General features: G+C 34.4%; 1 protein-coding gene across 1 annotated transcript; it reads left to right on the forward strand.

Moving 5' to 3' along the window:
* Positions 1 to 285: 285 nt before the first annotated feature.
* LOC127728860 (histidine N-acetyltransferase-like) lies at positions 286 to 5,048 on the forward strand. The gene is made up of 3 exons (XM_052236452.1): positions 286 to 447; positions 4,261 to 4,385; positions 5,042 to 5,048. The coding sequence occupies exons 1-3, from the start codon at positions 286 to 288 to the stop codon at positions 5,046 to 5,048; spliced, it is 294 nt and encodes a 97-aa protein (XP_052092412.1).
* Positions 5,049 to 13,370: the final 8,322 nt, after the last annotated feature.

The raw sequence follows: 13,370 nt of genomic DNA on the forward strand, positions 1-13,370 counted from the left end.
ACCTACGCGACAACTTAATCCTCAGTTCCGTTTAATCCTAATCGTAAAATGAACAATTTTGTCATTTAATTAATCTTTTTTACATCACAACCATTCAGGAATTGGGTATATAATAATAACTTTGAATCTTGAAATCTTGAGGAATTGGAAACCGTGTTTTTTTTTAATCGATATATATAATAATAGTATATTTACGAATAGCTTACCTAAATTGTGATAAATTAATGTTAAAATGAACCTGAAAAGGACATTTCACATGATTAGACGGACCCTGACACTAACAGGATGACTTTCCACAGAGTAAAAGTTGATGATTATTACAAAGTGTTGTCTATAAGATCGCCAGAGGATGTTTATGAGGGATACGATTACTTACCAGATCGCTTCCATAAACTGATTAGTAGTTCCTCAACTGAAGGGTATGCAGCCTCTATTGACAACAAATTTGTAAGTTCCGTAAATGTAAAAAAAGCAGACACAAAAACTAAAACAACGCTTTCATTGTGGGTTTGACGTGCATGATATGGTTGCATTGTATCTTATCCACTTGTTTTTCTTTTGAAATGCAAAACCTTGTAAAATACTATTTTTTAATGGCACAAACTGACAAAAGAAAAAAGTAAAATCACAAAAATACTGAACTCCGAGGAAAATTCAATCGGAAAGTCCCTAATCACATGGCAAAATCAAATGACAAAACACATCAAACGAATGGACAACAACTGTCATATTCCTGACTTGGTACAGGCATTTTCAAATGTAGGGAACAAGCTCTCATTATACTGTTTTAGATTGCATTGCATGGTTATGTTGTACTTTGTTTTTCTTGTCTCTGGGTAATATACAGCAACTGCTGCTCTTAACACTTAGAATTGTTGTTCAATTATAACTCCTGGTACATATTACAAACTTCATCAATTGGGATTACAGATCCCATGTCCAAGTTTTGCTTACAAGGATCTGAAAACGCTCCGTTCTGCTTTCTGTTTTAAAAACCTTTCGGGATCGTCTCGTTTTGTCGGATTAATACACACCTTCAAAAATTTGTAGGCTGAAATTTCATTGACTGATATAATAATTGACAAAACAGAAAGTAAAACAGAGTGTTTTAAGATCATTGTAAGCAAAAGACTGAAATTTCATAAATGTTTAATATGTAACTATTATATTGTGCTTTGTTTTTCTTGTCCCTGGATAACATACAGCACATACGGCTCATATACCGTATTATTAAGTACTTGTTTAGATATTTAAAATTTTATTGTTTAAGAAATCTCCGTGGACGACTCTCGTTTTAAATGATAACCGATTTAATTTGAAAATACTTTGCTGAATTTGAAGTAATTTCATTGTAAAGTTTATCTGATTTGTCAAGATTTATTAGAATACAGCAAAGTACTCTCGACCAATGAAATTGTAGGATTGGATGCCTCTTAATTGTGAAGAATGAATGTAAATCATGTTCTTAGTAAGGGATTATCCTATTATTTGGGTCTATTTACAGTTCAAAACAAAGAGTTTCTATAAATGAGTTACAACTGCCCCAAAGCACATTTATCAGATTGAAAGGATTTATCACACAGTGATTGAAACTGACTAAAAGTTGAATTGTGAAACAAACAAAAATCTCAAAATAAGTTGAAGTTTACTGGTGCAGTAAAATTGGTACCGTGAAGGTTATTATGAAAATATTAATAACTTCAAATTACTATAAAATTAAACAATACCAAAGCAATGCAAAAAAAAAAAGAAAAAAAAATCTTTCAGATAAAACTGAAATAACCTAAATCTTTAGCTTTCCAAAACTTTGATTACTTGATCAGCGGTAGGGGAAAATAGTTATTTCCAATACATGTATTCCGATAAAAAAAAAACAGGAATTTAATTTTGAACATATTAAAAACTTTTAAGGGCACTCATGATTTTTGAACATTTCCCTGACATAACAACAGTATTTGATGTAAAAAGCCGGACCAAAATATTGGCTGTGAAATAAAATTTAGTTGTAACTCAAATGTATTAATTGGTTTAAACTGTAAATAAAAAAGGATAATTCCTCACTAAAATATTACATGATTTACATTCATACTCACAATCAGGAAACATACAATTCCTACCTTTTCTACTGTTGTGTCACCTAATATCTATAACGCATTTTAAAAAAAAATATTTCCCAAATGATAAGAAAGTCCTCACTTCACTAAAACTAATGTATAAATGACATGCCGAAAAAGGAAGTCATGCATCAATTATAAACATTGCACTGACAATGAAACTAATTCTTGAATAGATCATTTGAGCCTTGAGCACTTTACAATATTCTAAGTTTGTAAGAGAATGATAATCCCTAACTTCATGATAAGTACTCGCTAACGCTCGTACTTAATCATGAAGAAAGGGATTATCATTCTCTTAATATACGAAGTACGTAAAAAGAACTATCCACTCATATGTATACATGTGACATGTTATCAAATATGTGTTTGAAATACAATGGATAAGCGCTTAATCGTTAAACAGATATTTTCTTAACGTACTCACATTTATCCATTGTGTCTCATACTTAAACTATTGTCGTGACAACTTTTCTCAATTACAGTTCCTTTCTTAATAAGACCCTATTATATGTGAGCTTAAATAATATCTTGATTATCTACACTACTATTCAATTTCAATTAGATCTATATAGTCAAGTTGGTTATTTTAATAGTAGGTGAAAATTGATACTAAGTCGTATGAACTTGCAGTATAAGTAGTATGATTCAGAAATTTGTCCATTATCGACAAAATAAAGCATAATCTAATTTCCCAGTAAAACATGATGTTACTGTAAATAATTCAGATCCACTTTTAGATTTACCCTTTTTATATTTTACGAATATGTCAAAAAAGAGGCGAAAGATACCAAAGGGACATTCAAAATCATAAGTCCAAAATAAACTGACAACGCCATGGCTAAAAAAGAAAAAGACAAACAGACAAACAATAGTACACAAAACACAACATAGAAAACTAAAGACTGAGCAACATGAACCCCACCAAAAACTGGGGGTGATCTCAGGTGCTCCGGAAGGGTAATCAGATCCTGCTCCACATGTGGCACCCGTCGTGTTGCTCATGTAAGTACAAACCCGGTGAGAAGTCTAATTCGGTAGGTCACATTCGGGGGGAAATAGGGGAGGGGTTCGGGATTGTAGATACAACAATTAGAACATATCCGTCATCTGTGAAACAGATATTCCATAACAGTCAACCAACTCGTGATGGCGTCCGTAAAATTTACAAAGGAATGAGTTCAACTTCACCACTTTGAACTCTTGGTTAAATAGCTTCTTGTGAGCAGCAACTCTCTATCAAGGAAATCATGATAGGAAATACAAGCCCTGGAATTAAAATATGCGGTGAAACACAAATTTGCCATAAACATAAAAATATCAAAATTCCAATTCTCTTATAAATTACATGAAATGGTCGATACTAGTCTAATCCAAGAAAAACAAATAATGATATTTTCGTATTGCTAAAATATCATTAACACACAATTAAAAGACGAAAAAAGTGAAAGCTGAAACAGAGATTCGAACTATGCCTACACGTGTTACTTTCAACGTTTACTCCAACTCATCCTAACCATGCTTCTACCAACTTACACTGTACAAACGTTGTTTTTAAATATATAATGGCGCAGGCCCTATGTACAAATTTCATCGCACATATTGTTTATGGAAAATCGTCATTTATCATCCGAATGGTATATTTTTTTTTAACCGAGATTTTTCGTCGATGTGTTCATGAACAGTGACACAGAGGGAATTCGAACCCCAGTCACGGCAAATAAATAATTGCAAAAGTCATAGGTATATTTTAAAACTAAGTACAGAAATGAACAGAAATAAGTACATTGATCAATTCAAACTTAATGAAATAAACTACACAAAGGGAATATAATGTAATGAATTCATTTGAGTGACGGATTAAAGAAGCGTTGATTTTAGAAAAAAATATATAACCACGGTAAACGAATAGGCTAAAGTCACAGCAGTGGTTTATTGGGGCTTTTTTTTTTGTTTTTTTTTTGTTTTTGCTGCGAAGCAGCCAATCGGATAACCTCGGGTGACTTCGCTTCTCTCCAGAAGGAGGTACGGAATCGGCTTAGTTGTGACGAATGGCGAAGCAGCCGACGAGTCGCAGATCTATGTATTTTGTTTTTGTGAAGAGTTGTTTGAGTTTTATACTTTTAAAAATGTATTTTCATGTTAGGTTGCTTTCCAAATAGTAAATCTTTTGGATGATAGTCGCACGGTCTTAAAGAAAGCTGGACGAGTTGCCAAAGAATATGAAGGAACAGGAATATATAACGCGCTTGATTCATTTACAAAGCAAAAGTATCATTTATTGGGTAGACAAAGAACCTTCTCATTTGACGCACACAACCAAATTTTGATGAAACGACTATATGCCAGAAAAATGGAAACAGTTATGTCAAGAGTAAGAAACTTTAATTCTTTAACAATTAAGCATACATGTCCTTCCTATATATAGTAATTTGTTATCTCTGTACGCCACCCCGACTATCGGCCCATTTATCGCGCATTCTAACAACGTTAATTCCTCTTTCATATTCGGTTTAGAGATTTGAGAATGCTTTCAGATTCGCTGTAGTTTTTATGATAAAGCGGTAATGGTCTACATGTATGATAAAGAATTAACGCTTGAAATATCGTTTTGTTTACTAGTTAATTGTTGTTTTCATGACTTAATTTATTATAAGAACGGGGTTTCCTTATCTTAAGGTGTGCGTTAGGTATGTGTCGGGTACATTAATTTTCAATTTTTGATCGGAAAAGGTCAAGTGTTTACATTAGGACATACTTTTTTCTTCCAATTTTTTTTTATTGGAGTTTCATGATTTCTTGATTTTCCGGAAGGTGGACATTTGATGGTATTTATGTGATCTCAGACATAAAAGGACGGGATAGAAGCAATTTAGGCAATGTCCTTATGATGTATAACTAAACTTTTACACCTTCATAAATTTTAGGATGTAACAGCGTATAATGTGAAGTCTCCCAGAGAAGTTCTAAAAAACAACACCACTGGACCAAACAACAACACTATATATCCTGTCCATCTTAAGGAAGTCTTCAAATCAGAGAAAATGTGTAGAGAACTTTTCCCGGAAGGTAGAATGCTATGTTTCTATGTACCTTATAAATTAAAAGGTTCCAACATATCACTGATATATTCTCAAGGTACGAAAGTTCTTGGATCATTTACTGGTGGCTCCTTATTAATAACAGCAGGGACAAGCTTCTATTGTAGTAAAGGACATGTATTTGTACTTGATGTGTACGGAACATTAAACAATACATTTGTAACGCATCTACTACAACATTTCCGAAAGGTGGACCTATAATTTGCCAATTAGCCGATGGAAATTAACATACACTGTATGGATTCTGGAAACCAGAATATAACTAATGCTATGAGACAGCTTGCCATTCAGAGAGATGAAAGTTTCAGAGATGTACATCATGTAGCTACCACGGAAATGAATTAGAATTACGTAATTTAGTGATATTGACGAATCTTTATAAAGCATGATATAAGTGAGAGACGAAAGTTCATGTACTGACCTTATACGATATTTCGATATTTTAATGAAAGTAGTTATGAGTGAGACAACAACCTATTAATGACTTAAAACACCTTTTTAAATTTGAAATTAGGGGACAACCATTTGATTTTCTTGCGGGGGGGGGGGGGGGGGCAGGAGGATTTTGAAAATGACTATGTCCTGGTAAAAGCTAAAAATGAATCTTCTATAACACAAAATGCTTCAATCCATCGTGTACTAAAGTGCAAACAAATCTTCGCGAAAAAAAGTATGCGTAGCAACAGACGAAAAAGAATAATGAATCCTCCTGCTCCCAAATATATATTATATCTGTTGGTTTTGATAAAAGTTTCAATTGTATCTAACAAGTATATTGCTAGGTTTGAAACATTGAACTTTAATACCTAAGATTCCACAATTTACCGTTAGCAGGCAGAATTTTACTAGTGTCAAGCTATCCAGCAATTCTCTTTATAAAAAGCTATCCTGCAATTCGTCATCCGTCGACTTAAAAACTTCTATTTAAAACTGGGTCACCATCCTTCCAACCCATTGCCTCGGCAGTTCTGTATAGCTAGGGATTAAAGACTCTGCTCTAACAAATAGCTATTGGATATTATTACAGCGTGAGGGTAAAGAATTTCTTGGGTAAGCATCCAGAAATTTCGAAAATTTCGTTCGAAACATGGAAAAAAGTCAAATTTAATTAAATACGCATTTGGGACACCCACTTTCCGACCCATTGTCGCTGGAGTTCTTTATGCCTAAGGATTAAAGACGCTACCCTAAGGAATAGCTATTGGATAGTATTACACCATGAGGGTAAAGAATTTCTGGGATAAGCATTTTAAAAGACCGAAAACTTCGTCCGTCACACGAGAAAAATAGTCAAATTTGATCAAATACGCAGTGGGGTCACCCACCTTCCAACCCATTGCCTCGGCAGTTCTGTATGGCTAGGAATTATAGACTCTGCTCTAATAAATAGCTATTGGACAGTCCTACAACGTGAGGGTAAAGCATTTCTGGGGTAAGCATCCTGAAAGGTCGAAAATTTCATCCGAAACATGGAAATAAGGCCAAATTCGATAAAATACGCATTTCGGACACCCACTTTCCGACCCATTGTCTGTGAAGTTCTTTATTGCTAGGGATTATACACGCTGCCCTTAAGAATAGCTTTTGGATAGTACTACACCATGAGGGTAAAAAATGTCTGGGGTAAGCATTTTAAAAGGCCGAAAACTTCTTCCGTAACACGGGGGGGGGGGGGGGGAATCAAATTTGATAAATCACGCAGTTGGGTCACCCACCTTCCAATCCATTGCCTAGGCAGTTCTCTATAGCTAGGGATTATAGACTCTGCTCTAACAAATAGCTATTGGATAGTACTACAGCGTGAGGGTAAAGAATTTCTGGAGTAAACATTCTGAAAGGTCGAAAATTTCGACCGAAACATGGAAATAAGGCCAAACTCGATAATACGCATTTGGGAAACCCACTTTCCGACCCATTGTCACGGGAGTTCTTTATGGTTAGGGATTATAGACGCTGCCGTAAGGAATAGCTATTGGATAGTACTTCACCCTGAGGGTAAAGAATTTCTGGGGTAAGCATTTTAAAAGGTCGAAAACTTTGTCCGTAACACGGGAGAAAAAAGTTAAATATGATATAAATATGCAGTTGGGTCACCAACCTTCCAACCTATTGCCTCGTCAGTTCTGTATGTCTAGGGATTATAGACTCTGCTCAAATAAATAGCTATTGAGAAGTACTACAGCGTGAGGTTCAAGAATTTCTGGGGTAAGCATTCTGAAAGGTCAAAAATTTCGTCCGAAACATTGAAATAAGGCCAAATTCGATAAAATACGCATTTCGGACACCCACTTTCCGACCCATTGTCGCTGGAGTTCTTTATGGCTAGGGATTATAGACTCTGCTTTAATAAATAGCTATTGAATAGTACTACATCATGAGGGTAAAGAATTTCTGGGGTAAGCATTTTAAAAGGCCGAAAACTTCGTCCGTAACACGGGGGGAAAATCAAATTTGATAAAATACGCAGTGGGGTCACCCACCTTCCAAGCCATGGCCTAGGCAATTCTGTATGGCTAGGGATTATAGATTATAGAATTTCTGGAGTAAGCATTCTGAAAGGTCGAAAATGTCGACCGAAACATGGAAATAAGGCCAAATTCGACAAAACACGCATTTGGGACACCCACTTTCCGACCCATTGTCACGGGAGTTCTTTAAGGCTAGGGATTATAGACGCTGCCCTAAGGAATAGCTATTGGATAGTACTTCACCATCAGGGTAAAGAATTTCTGAAGTAAACATTTTAAAAGGTCGAAAACTTCGTCCGAAACACAGGAGAAAAAAGTCAAATTTGATAAAATATGCAGTGGGGTCACCCACCTTCCAACCTATTGCCTCGACAGTGCTGTATGTCTAGGGATTATAGACTCTGCTCTAATAAATAGCTATTGAATAGTACTACAGCGTGAGGGTATAGAATTATTGGCGTTAGCATTCTGAAAGGTCGAAAATTTCGTCCGAAACATGGAAATAAGGCCAAATTCGATATAATCCCTAGCCATACAGAACTGCCGAGGCAATAGGTTGGAAAGTGCCCAATGCGTATTTATCAAATTTGACTTTTTTCCTTGTTACGGACGAAATTTTCGGCCTTTCAGAATGCTTACCCAAGAAATTCTTTATCCTCACGTTGTAGTACTATCCAATAGCTATTCATTAGGACAGCGTCTATAATCCCTAGCTATAAAAAAACAACCGAGACAATGGGTCGAAAGTGGGTGTCCCCAACGCGTATGTTATCGAATTTGGCTTTATTTCTATGTTTCGAGCGAAATTTTCGGCCTTTAAGAATGCTTACTCCAGAAATTCTTTACCTTCCTGCTGTAGTACTTTCCAATAGCTTTTCATTAGGGCAGCGTCTATAATCCCAAGCCATAAAGAACAACAGAGACAATGGGTCGGAAAGTGGGTGTCCCCAACGCGTATTTTATCGAATTTGGCTTTATTTCTATGTTTCGAGCGAAATTTTCGGCCTTTAAGAATGCTTACCCCAGAAATTCTTTACCCTCCCGCTGTAGTACTATCCAATAGCTATTTATTAGAGCAGAGTCTATAATCCCTTGCCATACAGAACTGCCGAGGCAATAGGTTAGAAAGTGCCCAACGCGTATTTTTTCAAATTTGACATTTTTCCGTGTTACGGACGAAGTTTTTGGCCTTTCAGAATGCTTACCCAAGAAGTTCTTTATCCTCACGTTTCAGTTCTATCCAATAGCTATTCATTAGGGCAGCGTCTATAATTCCTGGCCATAAAGAACAACCGAGACAATGGGTCGGAAAGTGGGTGTCTCCATCGCGTATTTTATCGAATTTGGCTTTATTTCTATGTTTCGAGCGAAATTTTCGGCCTTTCAGAATGCTTACCCCAGAAATGCTTTACTCTCCCGCTGTAGTAATATCCAATAGCTATTTATTAGAGCAGAGTCTATAATCCCTAGCCATACAGAACTGCCGAGGCAATAGGTTGGAAAAATTATGAAGTTTTAATACAAGTATCGTACAAATTTTACAATGATTATCAATGAGGTCATGGTCTGGGTGAACTCTACCAGACAGATGTGTACACCTTACAAGAACACCATACAACAAGCCTATTTATTGCCCAAAAGTATCTGAGAAACACGCAATTATAGAAACTGAACAGTGACAAATTACCCATCAAAATGAAGTCTCCGACAAACGAAGGTCGTAATGGGGGTACCTTCATGACGAATAACGATAAAAAATATTGCCAAATGACGTTAACGGTAATTTTTGGTGCATGACGATAAAATATACACTTTCTTTTAGACGATAAAAAATCGACTGATTTTGACGAATCACGTTATTTTTTTCCACAAATAACGGAAACGATAATTATTTGAGACCTCTGACGAATCACGATAAGGATATTTTGACGAATCACGGTAACATTTTGACGCTAACGGTAGCCGAAAATGACCGTTTGACGCCTGACGGTTAAGGGCATTACTACCCTCATAAACCCTGACAGACAACATGCACCAAATTTAAGTTATCGTGAAAATGAGGACAAGGTCAGATGATCCCTAACTGATAGTTTTTTGCAGTTTACATTTAGAAATAGTCTATAAAGTTAAGGTTATTCAGACGAAAGTCTACTGCGTATCTTTATGGTCTAAATGTAAGTCTGCCTCTTTAAATACAATTTAATGCGAGTAATGTATAATAATGCTTTCCGAATATTAATCTGACACCAAAATAGATGTAGTGCAAGTAATATGCTTGCCGTAAATGAAGTCATGTCCTTCAAGCACGGGTGTCATTCGGAAAAATGATCGTGAAAGAATATCTAACGGTGGTCAAGTATTGCGATTGGATCGTGAAAGCTCTGGTATAGGATCGTGAAGGAAATCTTATCGAGAAGACATATACAAGGTCAATAACTAATCTAATTTAATGAATTATACGGACAAATTTACAAAATATTAAAACTGTCTGTCAAAATGGTTCAACATTATGATCAGTATCTGAGAAAAATCAAGGTTTAAAAGTACACCGTTTTTACAAAACTACAAAAGGCAGATTGCTCCTCGACATTTCAATTACATTAAATATGTAAACAAACAAGATTTTTTTCATAATTCGAATGACTAAACAAATTTTCTTTGTAAAATGACATTCCGTTTCAATGATTCAAATGGTTCTTAAAGTTACTTTGTGTTAGCATAATCAGAACTTTTGCAAAAAATGAAATATTTACAAAAAAAAAATCGATTTTTCGGATCGTGAAAGAACGCGTACCGCTTTTTGAAGATCGTGAAAGATTTGATGCTATGAAAACGTTCAAATCATTATTGAATTATTGGATAATTTATATTTTTAATTGGTATAGCAAAATCTGGATTTGCATGACTCATTCTGGTTCTCTTTTGTTGGTGAAAAGGGCTATAATCGTTCAATGCCATTGGATATGCATTGGATAATAGCACACCGACTAGGCACCTTTTAGAAATATCAGTCTTTTTGGTTGTTCTTCATAAGTTTTGAATTCTTATTCAAATTTAAGATTGAGAATAGAACTTAATCGACTAAATTACAGTTCAAGCTGGGCATCATGCACAACCGTGGTACGTTGATTGGATTTCCCCACTAAGTTGGGTACAATGATGTATAGCTATTGTGAACAGACTGATCAAACAATCAAGTAAACATAACTTTATTTTTGTACCTTTTTAATTTATGTCGGCGCAGCCACGAAATAACAATAAATTAGCCAATATTGTCATACTATGTACTCACGAACGACCCTTACACACAAAAAAGCGTGCACATGCATATATTTCCAGGGCGGATGCATTAAGCCTTATAGAAACATATATACTTTTATTTTTCGAAAATTTACCTCCTGAAGGTTCTTTCATCTTGTAAATCTACTTATCTAGACACGTTTTTAGTTATTTTAATAACTTTTAAGGAAAAGTGTTGAAATAAAAAAAGTGAGAAAAAAATGAAAGCAATGATGTTCTTTCTTATTGAAATAATTACACGCTTCATCTAGTTGCAAGTTTATCAATTGGTAAAAGAAATATTGTTTTCTGATTATAAAGTCTGCGCTTTTTGTTGGACATTTGCGGTTTTTTTAATGGACATTTGCACTTTAATTTTTAGGACATTTGCGCTTAATCAACACATATCATAACATAAAAAAAAACCAGTTAATATAAAAAAAACAAAAACAAAAAAAAACATTCATACATTTATATACATGCAGCTTAAAGAATCAACCTTTCCCCATCATGCTTGTGTCAGCTTCCAAGAGGGTGGATGGGAGCAAATTCCTTATAACAACCATGACTCTTTCCAAAAATTACAGGTACAGCAGGTGGTTTAAAAATAAAATTTCGGTCTTTACAAATTGAAACAAGCTTAGATATTAAACTATGATGGTTTCTCGGACTATTCATATAACAGAATTGACACAAGAGGAATATAGTTTCCAATTCTAAATCCACTAATTAAAAAGCTAATTGAAGAATTTCGGTCAAAATAAATGTTTTATTTATAAAAGTGTCGTTTTCTCTATTGTTTACCCAGAAACGTATACTATATTATTTTATAATATGTCTGGTTTACCCGGGTAAAAAAAATCTGATTTTGTCGTTTGTTCGGAAGAACTTTTAAAGAATATGTCTTCATATCTTTCCCTGACTTTTGGTAAATTTTCAAAAGATTACAGGTACAATATTATAGGTAAAAAAGTGCAGATGTCTTATCATTTTTGTACAGGTTTATCAAAATTTAAAGCACAAATGTCCATAGTGTTTGAAGCGTCCGTCTGGTCACGCCTTGTCTTTCACTATCAAGATAATGCGTTGCCCGATCTTTCACGATCAATTTGGATGAAAAATCAACAAAATTCAATGTTTTCAAAAACAAAATGAACGGTTTTAAAGAAAGAAAAAACTTCATCATTTTAATGCACTATCCGACACACCAAAAAGATTCAGTTTAAAACATACCATTATATATTGGAATGTGACCATTATAGGTACAAATCGGTTTTTTTTTAATGAATCCCATAGGCTTGTGTTTCGCCTTTTGTGTTTTCTCACAAAGTACTGCATATTTTCTTTATCTTGTTGCGCAGTATTATTGAGAAAGTTAAACCATTTTGACAGACATAATTTGTTTTTCGGATTTGTTCCGTGTTTTGAAAATACAGCAGATTTTTCACCGATTTTGAAGTGGAATTACAATTAATTACATTCACGATCCGATCACAATGCTTGACCACCGTTAGATATTCTTTCACGATCATTTTTCTCGATATACCGAATGACAGCCGTGTCAAGGAAGTTATGTGAAGGTCAATGTTGTTAAATCGCTTGAAAATATCTGGAACTCATTTGGTTAATCCAATTCTCAGAAATGATTTATTGTATTCTTCAACATTGTAAGAGTATGGGAGAATGACTTATATCTAAATTTTTAACTATGATTAATACTGTAAATATTTTAACATTGTATCCCGTTTAACAAAATATTTTGGAGCCTCCTCATGGGGTTTTTGATTATGTGATTACTTGGCCGATTTTATAGTGATTATTTGATTATCAGACCAAATATTTCTTGATTATTTGATTATTTGATAACCTATGACTGTATTTTTGATTATTTTATTATCTTGTTTAAAAAAATAATTCATGATAATGTGATTATATTGGCAAAAAAATTGTGATTATGTGATTACTTGGACACCCCCATGAGGGGCCTCATTTTGTATTATGTATATATATATATGTGGACCTTTTGCGTCTGAAATAAAGATTATCTTATCTTATCTTATAAAGTTTAAACCATAATGCCTATATGAAAGGAAAATTCATATAATATAAATTCTGATGTCCAACAAACTAAGTCTGAGGGATGATATTTAGTAAATCTATAATTCCCTTTGATTACCCTACATATACATGCGAATTATTTGAGTTATAGAATTGAATATTTTTAGCAACACATGCTATATTTACGGAATTTATTGATGTGTTACCTCAAACTTTTACTCACAGTAAGCATTATCATAGCCTTCTGACTTCTTTTCCTCAAATGTGACCAACCGAATTAGATTTATCACCGCGTTTGTACTTCCATGAGCAACAATACGGGTGTCATATGTGGATCAGGATCTGCTTAC

Source organism: Mytilus californianus, unplaced genomic scaffold (assembly GCF_021869535.1).
Source record: "Mytilus californianus isolate M0D057914Y unplaced genomic scaffold, xbMytCali1.0.p SCAF_2, whole genome shotgun sequence".
NCBI classification, from domain to species: Eukaryota; Metazoa; Mollusca; class Bivalvia; order Mytilida; family Mytilidae; genus Mytilus; species Mytilus californianus.